Source organism: Anguilla rostrata, chromosome 6 (genome assembly GCF_018555375.3).
Source record: "Anguilla rostrata isolate EN2019 chromosome 6, ASM1855537v3, whole genome shotgun sequence".
Classification (NCBI taxonomy): Eukaryota; Metazoa; Chordata; class Actinopteri; order Anguilliformes; family Anguillidae; genus Anguilla; species Anguilla rostrata.
The window spans coordinates 26931910-26954928 of NC_057938.1; the positions used below are offsets into that span (position 1 = coordinate 26931910).

Consider the following 23019-nt stretch of genomic DNA (forward strand, 5'->3'; position numbering starts at 1 on the left):
AAGAAATGGCTTAAATGAAGCAAGACATTTGTACAATTTACAATACTAATGCAGATTAGTTTATATTCATAATTTTGGAAGAAATAAAGTGCCACAAATGCAATTGTTTTGACAAAAAATCCAAAATAAATTTGCACTTTTTAAGTTTGCAATGAAATACTGAGAGATTGCATATATACAAGAGGTTAAACTATACATGTGCTAGGTCAAAAACTTCTTGACCACAAGGGTGGATATGTAGAACTACTATAGATGTATGAAGCAAAAACTAAGCAGTGTACCCAGAGTCTCCAAATCCATCCAAAATGTCTAAATTATGCATAGCTGTAAATCACAACATATTCACGTATTTCACTACAAATCAACTGTTTTGACTCAAGAAAATCACTGTTACATAATTTTCAAATGGGAATTACAAGCTTTCAGTCAGTACAGTGGTCTAAAATAGCTAGGTGTCCAGAAACATAACCAAAATTGAATAAAATGCTTTTTGTCCATTATAAAGCATATAAATGAGCCCCTTATGAAGGTTTAAGATGAAACATTGCTATCAGATTAAAAAAGAATGCAAAAATATTGTCACACAATGCGGTACAGTACCTAAATGTGTAATAATTAACTTGTGTGTATTTCTATACTCTGTACTCTCATATGTTTTCTTGTATGGGGATGAGACAACATGAAAACAATTTTCAACCGTCCACCACGTTTTGGCAATGTTCCAACTCTGACGTCATCACTGTTGCATGCTTCACAAAAACTATTACACTTCCAGGGAGACGGGGCCAAGATGGCGGCAGTTTAGGAGGGAGTGTTCTTTACACTCTGTCAGGTAGCTTAAGAGGTTATGTGAATTAACAACGCAATTTGACCTTATGATCGTATAAATAATTGGATATTTGTGAGGGTGAAATATTATCTTAACTTAAAAATACGAAAGTGGTTGAGGAAAGAAAATTTCGAGCAGTTTACATCTGAAACCACGATAAAGAACCAAATGGAGGGCGCCATGGCGAACGAAATGGTAAACATCGTTAGCAACAACCCCATGACGGCACTTGAAATAAATACAAACTTGGAAGATCCGTTGCTGAAAGATCTTAATTGGTATAAGTCAAAGTCAGAGTTAGCAACGGACGTCTCAACACATCAAATCACCGATACTCCTGTGAAACCCCCGTCCAAGAAATCAAAACGGGAAAGCCGAGAGAACTCAGGTGAGGTGCTGGCAGCCATTCGTGCACTTTCCGAAAAGCAAGATGAGACCTATCGAAAAATGTCAGCTATTGAAAAAATGACTGAATCAACTTCTAAACAAATTGAGTTGCTAGCCATTACCGTTCAACAACTCTCCGTGGATGTTAACCAACACAAAGACACATTATGTCACATGGAACGTGAGATCAAAGATTTGAAAGCGGAAAATAAAATTTTGAAATCCACTGTTGCTGACTGTCAACGCTACAGTAGAAAATGGTCGCTGAAAATACATGGAGTGAGAGAAGAGGACGGAGAAAATATCAAACAAGTGGTGACCGAAATCTTTGGAAATGTAGCACCCAAACTCCGCGACTCCTTGAAAGGAGGCGTTGACATCGCTCACAGACTTGGACAGTGGCGACAAGACGGATCTCATAGAGCTGTCATAGCTTTATTTGCACTGCGTTGGTTGCGAGATGCTGTGTGGAAAGAAGCGAAGGGGTCGAAGTTTCTTCACGATAACAAACTTCGTATTGCGGAGGCCCTGTCACCGGAGGACAAAGCCGCTAGGGAGAGACTTTGGCCCATGGTAAAAAAAGCGAGGGAAGAAGGAAAAAAAGCATCTTTTGCTTTCATTAACGGAAAAAAGGTGGACTTTTCTTAATCACCCTAGTGTTGCCTAATTGATGTCACTGACATGTCAATCTTTCAATTGCAATTTATCTCTCTAGATGGTTTCCTCCAGAGCGTCATGCGATTGCCTTATTTTTTTATAAACCATCTAAGATCTGATTTAATTTGTTTTCCTAAATGGCAAATGTAGCCTATGTTCTGTTGACGAGGCTATACTCAATAGGTTTGGGCTGAACTGGTTCCACCCTCAAAATGTTCTTTTTTGGCTCACTTATGTTGTTAATCACTACCTCATTTTAGGAGATTTCAGTCAGCAAATCTCTCTAGTGTTCACGACTGTACAGTTATTGTATTAGTTTTTTTTTCTCTTTTTTTTTCCTTTTTAAATTGTTATGGAGGTTGAGTTTCATTCTTTAAGTATTATGTCCTTAAATGTCAGGGGTATTCGTGATGCAACTAAGAGGAAAGCTTTTTTTCTTATTTTGTAAAAGAAGTGAAGTGGATTTAATTTTTTTTCAAGAAACACATTCTAGTGAGGCAGATGCTAGTTATTGGAAAACGCAATGGGGAACTTGACCTATTTTAATCATGGTACAAACCATTCAGCAGGAGTCTCTATTTTTTTTGCATAAGTTTATGGGGGATATTTTAGAAAAAGTAGCTTCTACTGATGGAAGGTGGATCTCATTGGTGATTAAACAGGAGAACAGTATTTTTATTATTTGTAATTTGTATGGCTATAATTCTCATGCTCCCAATAGAATTTTATTTAGTCAAATAGCTGATAAGCTGAAAGATCTTCAAGATAAATACCCAGATTCATATATAATATGTTGTGGGGACTTTAATGTATCCCCTGATGATTTACTAGACCGATTTCCCCCTAGAATAGCTCAGAGCAATCAAAACAGAAATTTGGTGCAACTATTATGTACAGATATATCCTTGACTGATTCATGGCGTTTTTTAAACCCTGATAAACAGGAGTTCACCTGGAGTAATAGAAACTTATCTTCAAAATCTAGAATTGATCTATGCTTAATTTCAACTTCAGCCCTACATGTTATTAATGAGGTGTCCCACTTAGCTCCCCTAACTGACCATAAACAAATAATTGTGAAACTAGGTTGTGCACAGAACTCAAGTAATCTACGTGGTTACTGGAAAATTAATAACTCCCTTTTGAACTTTAATAGCGAGGTTGCATACTTGATAAAAACCATTTTTAGAGATACAGTAGACGAAGAAAACAAGAATAAATGGGAATTCTTCAAATTTAAAGTTAGATGCAGTGCAATCGGAAGAAGTAAAGAACTCAAACACATGAATTCTATGAAAGAAGCAAAATTGATGGAAAAACTTAACTTTTTATTGAATAAAAAAGATATCTCTAGTGAAGAACAAGTTGTATTAAAAGATATTCAACTTAAACTGGACCAAGCATATCTGGACTTGGCTAAAGGTGCTTATGTTAGATCTCGGGCTAAATGGTTAGAGAAAGGGGAAAAAAATACCAATTATTTTTTTGCTCTTGAGAAAAGAAATCGTAAAAAAAATTCCCTTACTGCTCTTAATATTGACAGTGCCTTATATAAAGACCCAAAAAGAATTTCTACCTTTGTTCACAAATTTTATGAAGATCTGTATAGTTCTAAATTTAATTCTGTTGCTTGTGAGGCATTTCTTGGAAATATTCAAAGCAAAATCCGTACTATTGACGATCAGTTTAAACAACTATGCGAGGCTGACCTTACTATTGAGGAAATTAAAAATGCTTTATTTTCTATGAAAAAAAACAAATCCCCGGGAATTGATGGGTTATCCATTGAGTTTTACATGCAATTTTGGGAACTTATTAAAGATCCTTTATTTAAAATGTATAAACAGTGTCAGTCAAGGATAGATGGTTCCCACAATGAGACAGGGCATTATATCTCTCATTCCTAAGCCTGACAAGGATTCATTACTAATTGATAATTGGCGTCCTATCACACTCCTATCAACAGATTACAAAGTTTTGGCTTTGGTCTATGCCAACAGATTAAGAAAAGGATTGGACTGTTTAATTGCGGAGACTCAAACTGGCTTTATGAAAAACCGTCATATTAGTAGTAATATTAGACTTACTAGATTATAAAGAGGAGATAAATTCCAAAGCGGTTATTTTATTTTTAGACTTTTATAAGGCGTTTGATACAATTGAACACAGATTTCTCATTAATACTTTAAATCTATTTGGTTTTGGGGATAAATTTGTGGGCATTATCAATATGTTATATAAAAACATAAATAGCTCTGTCATACTTGGCTTTAACACTTCCAATAGATTTCAGATTAATAGAGGGGTACGTCAGGGATGCCCAATCTCCCCTTTTTTGTTCATTTTAATCACAGAATTATTATCAATTAATATTATTAACGAAAATACATTAGAAGGGATTTCAATTTTTGGTAGGGAAGTCAAAATTTCTCAGTTGGCAGATGACACCACCCTTTTCTTGAAAAACCAACATTATATACCTATTGCTATTAATTTAATTAAAAAATTTTCAGATGTCTCTGGTCTAAAACTAAACTTAACTAAATGTGAAATTTTATGTTTACATAATTGCAGTGAATCTGTAATGTATGACATCCCAGTTAAGGATTCTGTTAAATATCTTGGGATACATATTACCAAAGATCTTGTGACTAGACAACACTAAAAGCATCCTTAATTTTTGGTTTCAAAGAGATCTTTCGATTATTGGGAGAGTCCTCCTGTCCAAGGCTGAAGGCCTATCTCATTTTGTATACCCATCCTTGTCATTATTTGTTCAGGAATCTACAGTCAGTGAAATAAATAAAAACGTTTTTAGATTTTCTTTGGAAAAATAAATCACACAAACTTAAGAAAACGGTAATGTCTAACCCCAGAGAGGAAGGGGGACTTGAATTTATAGACTTTAATGACATAGTAAATACCTTTAAAATTAATTGGTTAAGAAGGTGCCTTCTAAATCCAAGTTCTATTTGATATTTTATCCCAAACCACATTTTTAATAAAATCAGTGGTCTCTCTTTTCTTTTAAAATGCAATTATTTACCACATAAGCTTCAAATCCGCCTATCCAAATTTCACCAGCAAGCCCTCCTTGCTTGGAAACTGGCCTTTGTCCACAATTTCTCCCCGCACAAATCCCTCCTATGGAATAATAGCGATATTACTTGTAAAAATAAATCACTATTTTTTCCAAAATGGCACCTTAGAAATATAAATCACACACTTAATCTTTTTGATGATTTTGGCAATGTTTTATCTTATGAAAGGTTTATGGAAACTTATAACTTTCCAATCCCCTTTAAGGAATACAATTCTGTCATACGAGCTATTCCTCCCGGGCTAACTCAGTTAATTCGAAACTACCTTTGCTGTGGTAAGATAGATAATGCATTACCAATATTGATGTTGGATGGTTTAGAGCTCACAGACAAAAAATGTATCAACAAACATATTCGCCAAATCTTTCAACAAAGGAACAAAGTGGTGCCAAGAGGTAAATTCTACTGGAGAACGTGTATTGAGCATATTTGCTGGAAAAGGGCTTGGCTTCTACCATATAAATATTGCATTTCTAATAAAACCAAGGAGACTCATATCCAACTAAAGCATTTATAGCTAAATTTACAGATATTGACAGCCTTTGTACTTTTTGCAATAAAGCTGATGAAACTCCTGTCCATCTGTTTTATAGCTGTGAAATAACAAAGAAATTCTGGGAAGATTTAGCATCTTACTTATTTTCAAATTCTAATATTACAAATTCCTTCATGCTAAAAGGCATTGTTTGTTATTATGATAACGAAAATAATAAAACATTGGAATATGTAGTTAACTTCTTTATTCTTATTGCAAAATGTTTTGTTCATAAACAGAAATTCTCTAACTCCTGTCCTGCCTTGCGTCTCTTTTTGATTGAATTGGATTCACTTCTATCGTCAATTAAAATACTAAAGGACAATAAAAGTCAAAAGTTGATAAAATATTTACAAAATTTTTTTGAAGAACCCCCTGTTGAAATGTAACTGAAATAACTGGTTATTCTCACTCCTTACCTTTGTACATCTTAATGTATATTCATTTTAATTTAATTATTTGTACTATCACTGACTAGGGAATGTCTGTATTCACACTATTCTTTTCCTTACTTAAAATTTTTTTTTTTTTTTTTTCACCTTTTAATCTTTGGTAATTTATTTATTTATTTATTTTCTTTTTCTCTTATTATTTTATATATTGTATTGTACACTTCCATCTAACGCTTACATTACATTGTGAAATATTCACATTATATAACACCACTAACCTATTTAAAGATACTCAATTTCAAAAATAACCATATATAACCGAAATATTTTGAGCGGTAATACTTACATAGCAATGATGAAATCACCTCTATGTTCAGTAGATGGAGACAGTATCAATGATACTGTTCTATTCGCTTCAGTTTTGCTCCAGAAAACGATGTCAGCTAGGTCTATCAGCAAACATATGGCTTAGTTATGTTCAGAAGTCCTCAATAATAATAGTATTTTCCAAGAAATTACGAAATATCCTTGAACACGTTTCGTTAGGTGCAGCGTATTTGTCTGCTAACAGAGTGAATGCGTAAGTGAATGCGATGCTAAGAATATTTTCTGTTACGCTGACCTATAAAACGCTATTCCAAAAGCAGAATTAGACATGTTATACATCGTTAGAAAGCTTATACTCTTGCCTACTGAATAAATGAATTGTCAATCAAGCCAGACTGTACTAAAAGGGCGACGACGCCGTAAACAACAGGTGTGGTATTACGCACAGCTATTTTGGAAGATACCCAGGCGTCACAGATGCGCGTATATTTCCCAAACGGATTGTCCAAGACAATATATGACCACGCAGTCTCAAAAGGGACATCTCTACACGTAAAACCAACAGTAAGGTTTTATATTTATTCAATATTTAGTCCCCGATATTGACTGTAGAATGACATTTAAAAAAAAATGTTCTCGTTTATTTCATTATTCAGTGAGCAGCGTTTTCACTGCTGTATAGGCATATCTTAGGGCTATTGTCGGGTTTATCTTATTGCTATGACGGAATATGATTTTTTAGTGGTGAAAGAATATTTTTATGAATGCCAAGATAGACAATATTGTCCATTATGTCAAGGGTGGGGGGTGTTTTTTAGATGAGACTGCAGGGAGGGGGTGCGTGTTAAATGAACGACCAGAGCGACAATGGTGGGGCTACGAAACTCCGTTTTCGGCATAGCTGTCGTGTATCGTCTACTAATGAAACTAAAACAACGCATTTCTGTTCTTATCTCACACTTTGGTTGCAGTAGCACTGAATGTTAGAGTTTAGTAATCTCTAAGGGGCTGTGCGCTAAGAGGTTAAACATGAAAGAAGTGATGGATGTTGCGATGAAGATTGTGTGTTCCGTTCGTGCCAGGAGTCTACAGAGAAGGTTATTCCGTGCTCACTTGGAGGAGACAGGCGCAGAACACACAGACCTGCTGCTGCACACAGATGTTAGATGGCTAAGCAGAGGTAAATTTTTGGCAAGATTCACTGCCTGAAATCAAAGATTTTATGAAGCTTTCAAAACATGCAGAATATGCACAGCTAGAGGATTACCAGTGGCTTTTGGATTTAGCGTTCCTGACAGATCTCACTGACCTGCTTAATTACCTTAATTTAGAGCTGCAGTGTAAGGATAGATATGTAATCGACATGATCAGTTCAGTGAACACATTTAAAAGCAAACTACAACTGCTGTCAAGTAGGCTGCAACGCTGTGACATGCGGAACTTTCCTCACATGCAGGCAGAACTTCAACGTCAGGGCAAAGACTTTGTGCAGCTTGACAGTGCATGTTATGAGGAGCAAGTTCAGAGCATCTTGTCAGAATTTGAGAAGCGCTTTACAGACTTTGCATCCATTGAGCCTGTTGCCAGCTATCTGTGTTTTCCATTTGGTGCAAGTATTGATGTGGATTGCATTGCCTCCAAAATAGTATCACTGTTCCACCTGGATAGCTCTGTTGAGAATGAGATTCTCAGACTGCAAAATGACATTGAGATCAAATCCAGGGCAAGACCTGGCATGCATGGACAGTTCTGGAACCTACTGCTGGAACAAAAGTATCCGAACCTCAGAAGATGCGCCTTGAACTTGACAGCACTTTTTGGGTCAACCTATTTGTGCGAGTCTGCTTTCTCTCACATGAAAATCATCACGTCAAAGTACAGATCCACAATGACGGATGACCACCTCTTGCCTCTCAGAGTGCGAGGTCTAAAGATTGCAAAACTTGGACGACTGGCTTATCTGTGCGCCCACACACCAGATGGCGGTCTGCCATACTGCAAACACAGTAGCCCACATTACCAGACTGGGACTATCAGGTTGAAAGAAAATGGATATCCGCACACTGGATTACAGCTTCCAATACTTTATTGACTTAAAAAAAAAAAAAAGCAAGGCAACGTTTCAACCCAACAGGGTCTTCATCAGGCAAATGACCACATGACAGGTAAAAAAAGGTATATATAGGCAGTAAGCCAATGACATCACATCAACATCACTGTCATCCAATTAAGTAGGCCATAGCACATTGGCCATTAGACAATATGTGTCACGGTACGGGGGGTGGGACCCAGGCGCAGAGGAACAAAAGATAAACTCAAAAAGGGGAAAATTAACAAAGACTTTACTAACAGTTTACAGGGAACAGAAAAGGCCACGAAGGACAAAAACACAAACTCAAAAAATATCTAAATAGAACAGAAAACAAGAGGAACTCACAAACACGGGCAGGGCAGAACACAGGCAGGCAGAGCACAAGGGCAGGTCAAAAAACACAGGCAGATACAAACGGTCAAAAACAAGCACAGATCGGGAACAAACGCAAGTCGGGAACAAACAAGTCAGGAACAAAACACAAACAGGTAAAAAAAACGCAGGCAGGTACAAAAGGGTCTGAAACATACATCGGAAACAAACACAAGGAACCAGCACCCGAGTCAAGGGAACAGAGAACTTAAATAGACAGGGGGTAACAAGACACAGGTGAACTCAAAAAACAATCAAACCAATAAAGGAGGGGATAACAAGACACAGGTGGGAACAATGATAGAATCACGAGACAATTGGAAACAATCATACAATTAACACAGGGAGAGCAGGACACAAAACAGAAGTGCCGCCATCTGGCGGCCCAACAGGGAAAACGCAGACAGGAACACAGGACCATGACAAATATGGTAAAAAGTAGTGCACATCCATACATTTAATAATACCACAATAGAAAAAGTATCAAACGGCATACCAACAAACAACAAGTAAAACATGTAAAAAATATCATATAAGAATAATAGTTAAAAAACCTCATGGTATAATAAGCAGAAGACCAATTGCAAGATGTTTTTTAGCCACTAGTATACTACGGCACTAGAAAAGAGGGCAATCACAAAAAAAGGTTTTATGTCAAATTCCTCAATTAGACCATTGGGGGACATGGTATTGAGGAAATAGATCCAGAAGGTTTCACGTTTGAGAAGCCTTTTTTCAAGATCACCTCCCATATGAGGCTTCTCCACTTTTTCCACACCAACATATTTCAATGCACTGACATTATGACTGGCTTGTTTAAAATGAGCAGCCACAGGGTTACGTTCATCCCCAGTTCTGATATTACTCCTGTGTTCGCTAATCCTGGCTTATAATGCTCGCGATGTATCAACCACGAAAAAATCAAACTCACCCTGAGTCAAACGCTATGGTTCATTAGCATGTAGCTCGACTCCAAAACAATTAAAGCGTGTCTACCCCCCTCACAGGCTCACAGTATTCTCAGATGTATCCGCCGTTTTCGGCAGGGTGCACTTCTGAGAATGCACATATTTCAACAGCTGATAGGGTTGATCTGCCGCAGCAGTCATCCCCTTAGGCCTCCTTCACACACGGCCAATGTTAAGGTGGTTCAACAGCTTCTCATTACACCCCAAGAGAGACAGGAGAAAATTAGTGAAGGTTTCGAGCCAGTGCATCCAGGCACTTCTCCCATGGCGCAAGGTGGGGTTCTTGTTAGCTGGTGTAGAGATGGGGAAGATTCCATCAAGGAGAGGTTGTGACCACAGATGCGTCACTATTGGGATGGGGAGCAGTGTGCCGCCATCTACCAGTTCAAGGGACATGGCCAATAGTGGAGAGACAGGAGCACTTCAACACCCTGGAACTCCGGGCAGTCTTCTATGCCCTCAAGCACTACTTGCCCCTCTTCAGATTCACATGTGCTGGTGAGATCGGACAACACTTCAACAGTGTTTCACATCAACCACCAAAGGGGCGTCAGGTCAGGGAGCTCCCTGGAAATAGCACATCAACTGCTAACGTGGGCATTTCCAAGACTGGCCTCCCTCAGAGCCCTGCATCTCCCAGGGGCTCGGAACAATGCAGCAGATTATCTGTCCAGACAGCAGATCCACTCAGGGGAGTGGAAACTCCACCCGGATATGGTGGCAGAAATTTGGCAATGGTTCAGAACGGCACAAGTAGACCTGTTTGCCTCACAGGACTCCACACAGTGCCCGGAGTGGTATTCAATATGGGGACCCCCCGGCCCTCTGGGCCAGGATGCCCTCGCACACGACTGGCCGAACACTCTACTCTATGCGTTCCCCCCATTCCCGTTGATTATGGCAACTCTACACAGGATGAAACAATGCAGCCACCAACTACTGGCCCCTGAGCACTTGGTTTCCAGTGCTCCTCAGCCTCCTCCAAGGGCCACCCTACCTGAAGTAGCTCTCTGCAAAAACAGCTTTTCTGCTAGCTATAACATCTGCCAGACTTCTGAGTGAGCTACACGCTCTTTCCATTAGCCCTGCGATGGAGGTCGGACAACTCCGGAGTTACGCTCCGACCTAACCCGACCTTCCTGCCAAAGGTTATTACATCATTTCACATCAACCAGGCTATTGAGCTCTCAGCTTTCCATCCCCCACCTTTTCAAAGCCTTGGGAATGAACATGCTAATCTTTTATGCCCTGTACGTGCACTTCGCTGCTACATAGAGGCTACCATCTCATTCCGCCAAACAGACCTGCTCTTTGTTTGCTATGGAAACAAATCCAAGGGTGGCCCCTTCTCTAAGGAGAGGCTCTCCCATTGGATAGTGAATACTATTTGCAAGGTATATCAGACCAGTGGCTGTCTACGGCCTAACAAGGTGCTGTGCCATTTGACTATAAGTGTGGCTACATCATGGGCAGTACTGAAAGGAGTGCTCCTGCAGGAGGTGTGTGCTGCGGCGACCTGGGCCTCACCCTGCACCTTTGCCAGATTCTACAGAGTGAATGTCGCCTCATCCTCTGCTATAGGATCTGCCATCCTGCCTGTAGCCGCAGTCTCTGATTCCTGAGTATGTACTTATCCCTTGTGACGTGGTTGGTATAAGTCATCCGAAATTACAGCACAGGCCTGGCAGTCTAGGAATTAAATGAAACAAAGGTTACATATGTAACCACGGTTTCATGAATTCCGGATGACCGCCAGGCCTCATGGTCACTTGGGATCTTTCTGGGCGAGAAGATTTCGAGGATGTCTGCGTGGGGTTGCACAGTTATATAGGGGGCCGTGACGCCGCCACGCAGAGGTCATGGCCATGACTTTGTTGGTATACGACGTCTCAATGCGAATGCAACAGAAGTATCATTCGGAATTAGAGCACCGGCCTGGCGGTCATCCGGCTTCTCATTACACCCCAAGAGAGACAGGAGAAAATTAGTGAAGGTTTCGAGCCAGTGCATCCAGGCACTTCTCCCATGGCGCAAGGTGGGGTTCTTGTTAGCTGGTGTAGAGATGGGGAAGATCCCATCAAGGAGAGGTTGTGACCACAGATGCGTCACTATTGGGATGGGGAGCAGTGTGCCGCCATCTACCAGCTCAAGGGACATTGTTGGTATACGACGTCTCGATGCGAATGCAACAGAAGTATCATTCGGAATTAGAGCACCGGCCTGGCAATCATCCGGAATTCATGAAAACGTGGTTACATACGTAACCTTCGTTACACTGACCTATAAAACGTTATTCCAAAAGCAAAATTAGACATGTTATACATCGTTAGAAAGCTTATACTCTCACCTACTGAATAGATGAATTGTCAATCAAGCCAGATTTGACAATACATTTTACAAGAAAGTATTTTATTATGTTCTCTATTTTTGTTATTTTACAAGACATTCTAATAGAGATGTTACATAGCTGCCTACCTTGGTGATTTGAGCACTAACAGCTCCACCTTGTGGAGTATCTTGAGCCAGTATAATGCGAGTTTGGGTGTGTTGCACCAGGTGCTTGATTTTTACATAATAATACCCAGTAACTCTTTGTTGAGTGGTTAATTGAAAAAAAGAAAACTAATTGGGTGTATCGAATCAGGCACTGTCAAGAACATAGAGGAACAGAAAAATAGAGAAAAAATGATAATACATAGTCTAAAAAAAAAGTAAAATTGATCTTTGGCGATGAAAAGTCGGGGGGCGGGGGCCCACACCAATATTCTTTCAGGGGGCCCGGAATTCCTAGCAATGGCCCTGGATGATGGTACATTGGAGGCCAGTGTAGAAAACTGCAAATGGATACAGGATAGAAGAAGAATGGGCAGACTGGGGTCAACCAATGGGCAATAAATTTTTCCTTGTGGCAGATGGAGGATAGCTTGGAGGTTTTCCTGTTTCATAAAGCAGGATTACTGAGTTAGCTGGATAACTGTACTGAGTAATACCCAGAACTAGGGCTGGGCCAGTTATTTCATAATCATGCGATTGATGGTCATCAACACACACAAAAAATCCGTCATAATCGCCGTTTGTTAATGTTTTTCTAAGATGTATACTTTTTTATAATGTTGTTGCAAAAATAATCTACCTTTCCTATAAATATACATAAATAATTTAATGTATGCTTAAAAACCACACGATCCCTCTAAGACAAAGCCGACAATACTTCTCCCTGCAACAATCTTTAAACTGCAAGCTGTCTCTGAAGTGCGCTGTCTTTGAAGTTTACCATGCTCTTCTGCTAATCGGGGAGGGGGTTGGGCAACATTGCAAAGGAAGCATTGTTTTTAATCTCCCTTTTGCAGTAGACTCTGTAATAATAATAGCCTAATAATAAAATATCTGGGGCGACATAGCTCAGGAGGTAAGACCGATTGTCTGGCAGTCGGAGGGTTGCCGGTTCAAACCCCGCCCTGGGCGTGTCGAAGTGTCCTTGAGCAAGACACCTAACCCCTAACTGCTCTGGCGAATGAGAGGCATCAATTGTAAAGCGCTTTGGATAAAAGCGCTATATTAATGCAGTCCATTTACCATTTACCAATAATTAAAACAACAACTAGGCTACTACTACTAGGCTACTAATAATAATGATAATAATAATAATAATAATATATTAGTATTACTGTTGTAATTACGTTAATATAGACGAATAACATTGCTTAATAGTCTCATCAATAAAGATTTCATGTGGTTTGACTAAACCAAAATTCCTAACATTTCTGATAGTTGCAGCAACTTACAGCGCTCTGATTGATGGAATGAAATCATCTCATCCAGTGAATGCACGTGACCTGTCACTCACAATTTCGCTGACAAGAAGAGAGACTTGAGGTAAAATCAAGATGGAGCTTGTTGGAAAATCCAACGTTACGTCGCCATTTTGGACCCATTTTGGATTTAAATCGAATGAAGACGGAGAACCAGATAATTCAGATAAACTATTTTGCCGAATTTGGAATACAACAATACCCGTAAAACAATCTAGCACAACAACAAATCTGAGAAATCACCTCAGAACCCACCACCCAAGTGAATCTGCTCAACTTGGACTTACATCTGAAGCTGCCACACCATCTACATCTAGCCAGGGGCAGCTCAGTGTGGCCCAAGCATTTTGCCTGAGGGGTGAAATATAAGCTGGACAATGACAAATGGAAATCTCTGACCGACAGCCAAATTAATACAACCGTTGCAGTCGGAAAGACAGGCAATGCCGGTCAGTTTTATTTCGTTTTAACATAGCCTACTTTGTTTAGCACTGTAAAAATAAACATTTTACTTATTTGATTTATTCCAAAACGTTTGTAAATGTTAAATATTTGTTCTGTTTAAAGAAATAAATGTTATTAAAGGGTTCATTCTGTTCTACTTATGCTGCCTTTTTGTAAACGAAAAGACCGTTGGTTTGGCCAAAATAAATTAATTTGATTTAATTTGACTGTCGCTAATTAAAAGTACATTTTCATCTCTCTTAAGATGAAACAAAACTGATCGACATTACCTATTTCGTTTCATTTATTAACACTGTCACTACTTAAATATGCTATAGGCCTATTGTTTCATTTCCTACTTAATGTCTAAGAATGTTTAGGCAATTTAATTTGTTTAAACGAATGCTTAGCACTGTAAAAAATAATATTTTATTTGTTTCAAAAAGTTTGGAAATGTTAAATATTTGTTGTTTATAGAAATAAGTGTTAATAAAGTTATGTTGTTAATTATATTCAACTTATGCTTATTTTTCGTGAACGAAATGCCCAGATGAGACGACTATACCGATCGATTCGATTACTTGGGTGACGATGATCGGTAGCAAAAATTCCATGACCGTCACAACCCTACCCAGAACAATCCAGAATCTGGAACATGGACTGCTGAAAAAAGAGCTGTTCCAGGTTTTAGTCAGTGCAGTTATCCAGCTAACTCAGTAATTCTGCTTCATGAAACAAGGTCCAGTTTGAAAAGTTATCAGGATCTATTAAATCTAAACTTTGGATCATTTGGGAAAATCCCAAATTACCAGTTCCAAATATTAGGATCAGAGAAAGCCCTTGAAAGTTACTATGGTAACTTGTGGTCTGAAATTAACCTGCCACTTGAACTAAAAACCACCCTACCCTGTAGCATTTGGTTAGATAAATTAGGCAGATGCATCACATCGCTGGTGAACCTGATTTGATCATATTGTAAAAAAAGGAATGACATGATCTACAAAAAAAGGAAAAAACTGAAATGACAGGCGGCAGTGTTTCCAGTCAAAAACCATTTTATGATGGTGAAAAAAATATGAAAATCTGTTCTTTTTGGGATGACCATAGAATAATGAGTTATTGCCATTATTCTACATGACTCTGCCAGTGTTTTAATTTTTTTTAAAGGTAAAATTCTAAAAACATTTTACCATAAAAATACAGTTTTCTCTTTTTTTACAACCTCTGACTCACTTTGTCCTCTTGTTTCCAAACCAGCACGATCATCACCCCCCTGCCTGTAGCTGAATAGAATCTCTCTACTCCAGCAGAACCCTGCTTCCGGCTGCCTAGAGGAATTGGAGGAAATACAGATCATCCGACAACCTTATAAACCATACCTTGCTGGCAGCCCTCACATCTGCTATCACATTGACTAAGACTTAATTTTTTCAGTCTATGATCAGTCCATGTGTCTAACCCACACAAACTCTTCTATACCCTCTCACAGTCATTCCCCCTCCACCCCCTTTCCCTCTTCCCTTTCTGCAGATGACTTTCTGAGGGGAAGGTGGCTATTATCCGAAACACCATCACTCATCCAGTGATGTCCCCTACTCCCCAGGACAAACCCACTGCTACACTGGCCTTCAAGATACTGGAGGACGCAGGTGTACCTCATGACTGTCATCAGTAGTCCTCTAGTCTATATCTGCCAAGCTCCAGACTTATCTCTCCTTCATCATTAATGCCTCCCTTGACTGTGGCTATGTTCCCTCTGGCTTTAAGATGGCTTGTGTTATCTTAGACACCTCTGATGTCAAGAACTATCGACCAGTACCACTTTTACTATTTTCTGTCAAGAACAGTGCTTAACCAACTATCATCGTTTCTCCATCAGAAAAATCAGCTTGACGCACACCAGTCCGGCTTTCGAACAAGGCACTCAAACGAGACTGCCCTCCTGGCTGTGAGGGAGGTACTTGACTTGCCACTGCAAGAGCCTCATCCCTCTCCTCTGCCCTGATCCTCCTAGACCTGTCTGTCACATTCAACATGGTCAACCACTAACTCCACAATGGCTGAGATGGGCATTTCTGGGACTTCTCTCTATTGGTTTGCTTCCTATCTTGCAGATAGGTCCTACCAGGTCACCTGGATGGGGTCTGTCTCTGCATCTCATACCCTTGTTACAGGAGTCCCACGGGGATCTGTACTGGGGTCTCTGCTTTTCTCCATGTACACTTAACCTCTTTGGCTCAGTCATTACTTCACATGGCTTTTCTAATCACTGTTATGCTGATGATACACAACTCTTCTCTTTTCCTCCCTCTGCCACACAGGTTAATTGGAGAATATCTGCCTACCTCCCTGATATCTCAACATAGATGGTAAGGCATCACCTGAAGCTTGACAGGACTGAGCTGCTCTTCTCTCCCTGCTATGAGAGCTCTCCATCACTGTTGATAGTTGCCTCTGACTCTGCAAAGAACCTGGGGGTGGTCCTCGATGACCAGCTGTTTTTAGTTAGAGAACATAGTTGTATGTAGTCACTTGGTACTTATTTAAATTGTGCTTTATTATTTTGCTAATTTTGAGTACTTTCACCTGGTGGTATTTCGCCCTAATGAGCGCACTGCAATTAGGTAATCTGCACCTTGTATTTATGACTTCAGCTAAAGCTGCCGCTTCATCACTGCGGCGGGGGCTCAGGTCAGCACCATATCGCACAGTCTCCCGGGGCGCAGGGGTTGTTTCTTCTGTGGTGAACATCACCGTCGTTGCTGCTGCAGGACCCTCTACCCACCTCTTGAGCAGATTTACATGATACACCTGCTGCGGTTTCCGGCGCCCGGGCTGGTCAACGCGGTAGTTCACTGGTCCCACTCGCTCTTTGACCGTGTAGGGTCCGTGCCAGGTGGCTAGAAACTTATTTTCAGGGGTGGGTACGAGCAGAAGGACACGGTCACCTGGCCGGAACTCTCGGGGTTGAGCAGGCCGGTTATATGTCCGCTGCTGGGCGCGTTGGGCTTCCACCATGTGCTCTCGCACCACTGGCATGACACTTGATATGCGGGAGCGCATCTCCCCACGTGTTCGACCAAGCTCCGGTGCGGTGGTGGCTGTTCCTCCCAGGCTTCTTTGGCGAGGTCCAGGAGTCCCCTCGGCCGCCGCCCATACAGCAGCTCAAAAGGGGAGAAGCCAGTGGAAGCCCGGGGCACCTCCCGAATAGCAAAGAGCACATACGGCAGGACCTGGTCCCAGTCCTTGCCGACAGCAGCGACTATCTTCCGGAGCATCCGCTTCAACGTCTGGTTGAACCGCTCGACCAGCCCATCCGTTTGTGGGTGATACACTGACGTACGGAGATGTTGTACTCGCAGCAGGTGACATGTGTCCGCCATTATCTTGGACATGAATGGGGTGCCCTGGTCCGTAAGAATTTCTTTTGGCATGCCGACCCGGCTGACGAGGTGCAGCAGCTCGCGAGCAATGGCCTTGGAGGTGGCGACGCGGAGGGGCACAGCTTCCGGATAGTGGGTGGCATAGTCCAGGATGACCAGGATGTAATTGTGTCCCCGGGCTGACTTGGGCAGGGGTCCGACCAGGTCCAGGCCGATCCTCTCGAAGGGGGTCTCTATGATGGGGAGAGGGATTAGAGGGGCGGGTGGTGGCCTTACCGGGGAGGTGCGTTGGCACACCTCGCAACTGCGGCAGTAATCCTCCACCGCTCTGCGCATTCCCGGCCAGTGGAAGCGGTCTGCCACACGCTCTAGGGTCTTCTGCATGCCCAGGTGAGCTCCCAGGATGTGTGTGTGGGCCAGCTGTAGGACAGTGGCCACGTACTGGCGGGGTAAGACCAACAGCTCCCGGACTTCTCCCCGTCTCGTGGTGTGGTAGTACAGCAGTCCCTGTTGCACCGAGAAGTAATTTGCTTCCAGGGGTCTTTCTCCCCTCTTTACCCCTTCAAGGACCCGCACCTGGCTCCAGCAGTGGCGCAACCGGTCATCCTGGACCTGCGCGGTGCCAAACTGTCCTTTACGCTGTGCCTGGGGAGGGAGATTGGACATAGTTAAGGGAGGTAAGAGCTCACCTTCCCCATCAGCTTCTTCTGCCACCTCGCCTACTCCAACCCATTCTCCAAGCCAGGCAGCATAGGGTTAGCCTGATGGACGGACCCAGGGTTTGGCTCGTCGGGGCCATGACCCGGTTCCCTTCCTTTGGGCTCTTCTGCCCCCCCTCTGGACAGTTCTGGCGGCCTGGTACAGGGCGTTGAATTGCTCCGCAGCCAAGCAACTCCGTCCATGGGGCAAGCAAACTGGAGTGGGGGCCGGGTCGGTGGGCATGGACACATCTGAGGGCGACTTTCCAGAGGTGGGCAGCAGGGTGGGTATTTTCCCTCCCCTTCCAGACTGAAACGGGAAGTGGGGTGTCCACGAATGTCCGCCGTGGTCGCCTGGAGCCCGGGCATGGGCTAAGTCCGGTGGGGTCGGCTTCCGGTCACCTCCAGTCCGGGGACGGAAGAGGGAGCGCTCGGTCGGTCCTGCCTTCAGCATCTCTTGCGTGGCTTCGACTCGCTCCACCAGCTCCACCAGGTCCTCCGGGCTCTGTGGAGAATGCTGCCCGGCCAGCTTCTTCGCCTCATACGGTAATGCCCAAAGGAACTGATCCATGGTGACCCGGTCGAGGATCTGCTCCACGGACAGGCGTTCGGGTTGGAGCCAACGGGTAACCAGCCTCCGGAGTGACGCCATCTGGCTGCGTGCGTTGACCCCTGGTTGGTAGGCCCAGGTGGTGACCTGTTGTCCGGCAGATGTGGGGGATACACCGGCTCTGGCTAGTATCTCCCTCTTCAGCCTGTGGTAGTCCCGGGCTTCTGCTGCGCCCAGGTCTTGGTATGCTTGTTGGGCCTCGCCGGTGAGGAAGGGAGCAAGGGTGTCTGCCATCTCCCAGGGATCCCATAACTCGCGCTCGGCCACCTGCTCAAAGGTGTGGAGGTAGGCCTCCACGTCGTCGGCTTCAGTCATTTTTGTCAGGACATCCTTAGCCTTCGTCCTGCTAACCGGGAGCGGTACGGCAGATGCGTCGCGAGCCTGGACCACCTCGGTGAGCCGGATGACCTGTTCAGCCATGACCTGGGCAGCATGTTGTTGTCCCAGGTTAGCCTCCACGAGCGCCCGTAAGAGGTCCTCCATGTCGCAGCTAAATTGGGGAACACAAGACTAATGAAAGAGCAAGTGTAATACTTGAGCTCGAGGTAGTTAGCTGCATTCTGCTATTACTCCGTGCCTATGTCCGCATTCTCCACCACTGTGGCACCGTACTGGGCGTGACGGTGCAGGCGGGGCGGCACAGAAATACACAGACCGGAGGTTTGGGGAAAAATAGCCCAACAGGGCTCTTTAATTAAACAAAAATTAAGCACACAAACCAAAGCCGTACTCAACAACCAAAGTTTCTTATTTAAATTAAATTAAAGTAAAGTAACTGAAATTAAGGTACTGATGACCGGGAGACAGCTGAGGGGATCCCTCTTCGAAGCAGGAAGAGGGATGTGATCCCGCGTCTCCGCCGGCTTCTGCAAAAAGGTAAAAAGTTACAAACAGATTTTTAACCGCTCTGCTGCAGCCCAAAAACCCCCTCTGCCCAAGGGAGACAAAGGCCTCCTCTTAAGCTCCCAGCCCATTTCCCTGGAGTGGCGGCAGCTGTGTCGCCTCATTGACTTCAGGTGTGTTGAGTGCCAATGAGGGAGTTGGGGAATTTCCAGGTTGCCGCTCTCCAGGGTCCTGTGGCTGGGCTTCACAGAGTGGCGCTGTCCTGGGTCCTGAACAGCGGGCCTGATGGCAGGTTTGAGCTGATGCATATCAGGCTGGGAGGGGCACTGCGGGGGCATGCCCCGATCCACGCCACACCACATTCTTCCAATCCATATCTGGCTAAATCCTTCCTTATCTGTCCTCTATCGTTAATGCCTTGCTTGCATGTGGCTGTATTCCATCTGACTTTAAGATGGTTCAGTAACCCCACTCCTTAAGAAACCTACCATACCTAGACCTCTCAGTGTTAACTCTATGGAGTGCAACAGGTTGTTTTCCACAAACGTGAGTATGGCCATTGTATGTTATGCACACTCTCTATTTTACTTTTTTACAAATAACTTACAATTTACTTTTTATGGCAGCCTAAATGCTATATAAATAAAGGTGGTTTTATGTACAACACATTTTTACTTCTGTCAGGACCACTGTCATCAAGTAGAACTTTATTGAAAATAAAGGCAATACAATTATGTTTGGCGGCATGGCTCTGTTATGGAGCTCTCCCGCCAACCACGCAGCCCGCGTGGGTAAGGCCGGGAGGCCAGCAGCCAAACCCCCCTAGAGGGGTACACACAGAACAGATCCAGCAGCAAAGCAGTTCTTAACATATAGGGATGGAGCAGTACAAATTCTTAACACATAGGAATGGAGAAATGCAAATTCTTGACGCATGGGGATGGAGCTGGGGTGGTGGAGGGGATTTATGAAGCAACGTGCAGCGCTTGCATGCAGGAGGAGCAGCCGAATGAGTAGAGGGAGGCTGTTTAAGTAGACCGCCCTGTTAGTGAATGTACTGTGATAGGCGAACATCACTCAGCTGAGCCATCAGCTGATTCGGCCAGAGCGCTTGACTCTCGTGACCTGCCAGAACTACGCGATGCTCCATTTCTGTCAGGACCACTGTCATCAAGTAGAATTTTTTTTGACAATAAAGGCAATACAGTTATGTTTGGCGGTATGGCTCTGTTCTGGAGCTCTCCCGCCAACCACGCAGCCCGCGTGGATAAGGCCGGGAGGCCAGCAGCCAAACCCCAAAACAACCATATGCCGACGTGCTATTAATAAGTGTCTCCGGCTGATGTGATGACTATGTGTATGACCACCCTTCGTCCAGTCGAGCCTTTCGGCTTGAGGCTGTCTATTTTTTACGTGGATCAGTGGTTATGTGTACCAACAGCGTGTTGGACGTTCCCCTGAGGCCAATACTTAGATGTATTATTAATTAATAACCCAAAGGAACATACTATGTGTGGTATGATATTAGGCTATGTGTACCGACAGCTTGTCGGTATTTCCCCTCGAGCGCCGAGATTTGAACTAACCGGGGGAAATGTAGTCGGTAATATGTCAGTGTAAATGAATCCTCACTCGTTGCATAGGCCTACCGGAGGAGCCAGTAGTAGCAGCAGCAGGAGCGCGGTGGCAGTAACGCAGCAGCGTAGGAGCCGTAGCGCAGCAGCAGTAAGAGCAGTGATGTGAAGCACGTGTTCAACGATGACGTGATGACTATGTGTACGACCACCTGGAGGAAGCCCTTCGTCCAGTCGAGCCTTTCGGCTTGAGGCCGTCAATTTTTTATTTATTATTTTTTATTTTTTTATGTGTACCAACAGCATGTTGGACGTTCCCCTGAGGCCAATACTTAGATGTATTATTAATTAATAAACCAGGGGAACATGCTATGTGAGATAGGCTAGTAATATTAGGAATATTAGGCTATGTGTACCGACAGCTTGTCGGTATTTCCCCCGAGCACCGAGATTTAAAATGAATCGGGGAAAATATACTAAGCTACTAACTGCATCAGTGTAAATGAATCCTCAGTCGTTGCCAGACTTGCAGAACATTTATTAAACGTATGACGGAGGCGGAATGCCTTACTCTATGCAGCTGAGCTCATAGCTTTTTGAACTGAAATTATTTCATCGACGTCCGGTCGAATATAACGTTCGTAAGCATCAGAAGACCAGCGCCCCATGGCTTTCAGAGTGGAGACTGGGGCGAGTGTAGCAGCTGTCGTCGATGCCCCGATGCGGAAGGAGTGGGCGGTGTATAGCTCTGGAGAGAGATCGCAGGATTGGCAAACTAGCCGAAGGCGGGCAGCAAACCATGATCTCGTCATGGCATTCCCTTTGTCGGCGGCAAAGAGAGGCTCGTCCGGGCTCGCGTGGGGACGCCACCGCAGGTACCGTGCCATGGAAGAGAAGGGACAGAAAACAGTGCCAGTTTGCGCAATAATGATGGGAGTTCCTATAGCATTTTTGTCAGTTTTGGAGCGTTTGAGGTGAATAATAAAATACTGTGAACCAAAGGATAAATTTGAGTATGTAAGATCAAGGGACGGGTCGAAATTCTCAGTGCGAGTGGTATATTCCCCACATCTAAGAAAACCGTAAAAGTTAGTCAGAAACACCGCCTCTAAAAGTGAGTCTGTGTAAGGATTAAAACACCCTTGTCTTAAGTGCGATACCAGTTTGTGAGTTAGAGAGATAGTGAGGGGGAGACATTTATCTATGCTTTCAGGGCTTCTTTTCATCAAGCCATTGAAGAGCAGACGAAGAGATGGATCCCCAAGCAGACTACCGACCGAGGGATCCATACATCTTAAATGGAATTGGATTCCTGCTACGAGTGTCTTGATGGAGGAAGGCTGCATTTTTCTAGATTCAAAACAGTGAACTACGAAGGCGCAGACGATTGGTATATTGATGGGCGAGACGGCTACTGAAAATGCGGCGCAGAAGGAGGAGAAGTAATACCATGCCGAATCGTACATTTTTAATGTAGATTTGGCCAGTCCTGATCTCATGTAGTGGGAGGCGGAAGACAGGTATGTTTGCAAGGCGGCATTTAGTCTAGCACCGTTTGGTCGAAGGTTGGGCATGGCAGGCTGGAAGGTGCGGCGTCTGGACACAGGGTTCGGAACTCCTGGAATTTAAACCGGGACAAAGAGTCAGCGATTCGATTATTGAGGCCTGGTATGTGAACGGCGCGGAGGGTGAAATTATTTGTGACGCAGATCCAAGTGAGGCGTCTAACTAGCCTATTGATAAAAGGAACGAATGAACGCCCTTTATTAATTATTTTCACGGTTGTCTCATTATCGCAATAGGCTAGAATTTGTTTCCTTGGCCAGCGGCTTCCCCAAAGGATACATGCAACGACTATGGGATATAATTTGAGCAGTGCTGTAGAGTGGGCATTTAAAGTCATTGACTGCAGCTCTTTAGGCCATGCATCTGCGAACCACTGATTATTGATGAATCCCCCAAAACGATTGAGGGTGCTGCGTCGGTAAAAAACTT

General features: G+C 43.2%; 1 protein-coding gene across 1 annotated transcript; it reads right to left on the reverse strand.

The window, feature by feature from the left end:
- Positions 1 to 18055: 18055 nt before the first annotated feature.
- On the reverse strand, positions 18056 to 19121 carry LOC135256949 (uncharacterized). The gene has a single exon (XM_064339260.1). It carries the CDS (start codon positions 19088 to 19090, stop codon positions 18056 to 18058), a length of 1035 nt encoding a protein of 344 aa, XP_064195330.1. The 5' UTR covers positions 19091 to 19121.
- Between the last annotated feature and the right edge of the window lie 3898 nt (positions 19122 to 23019).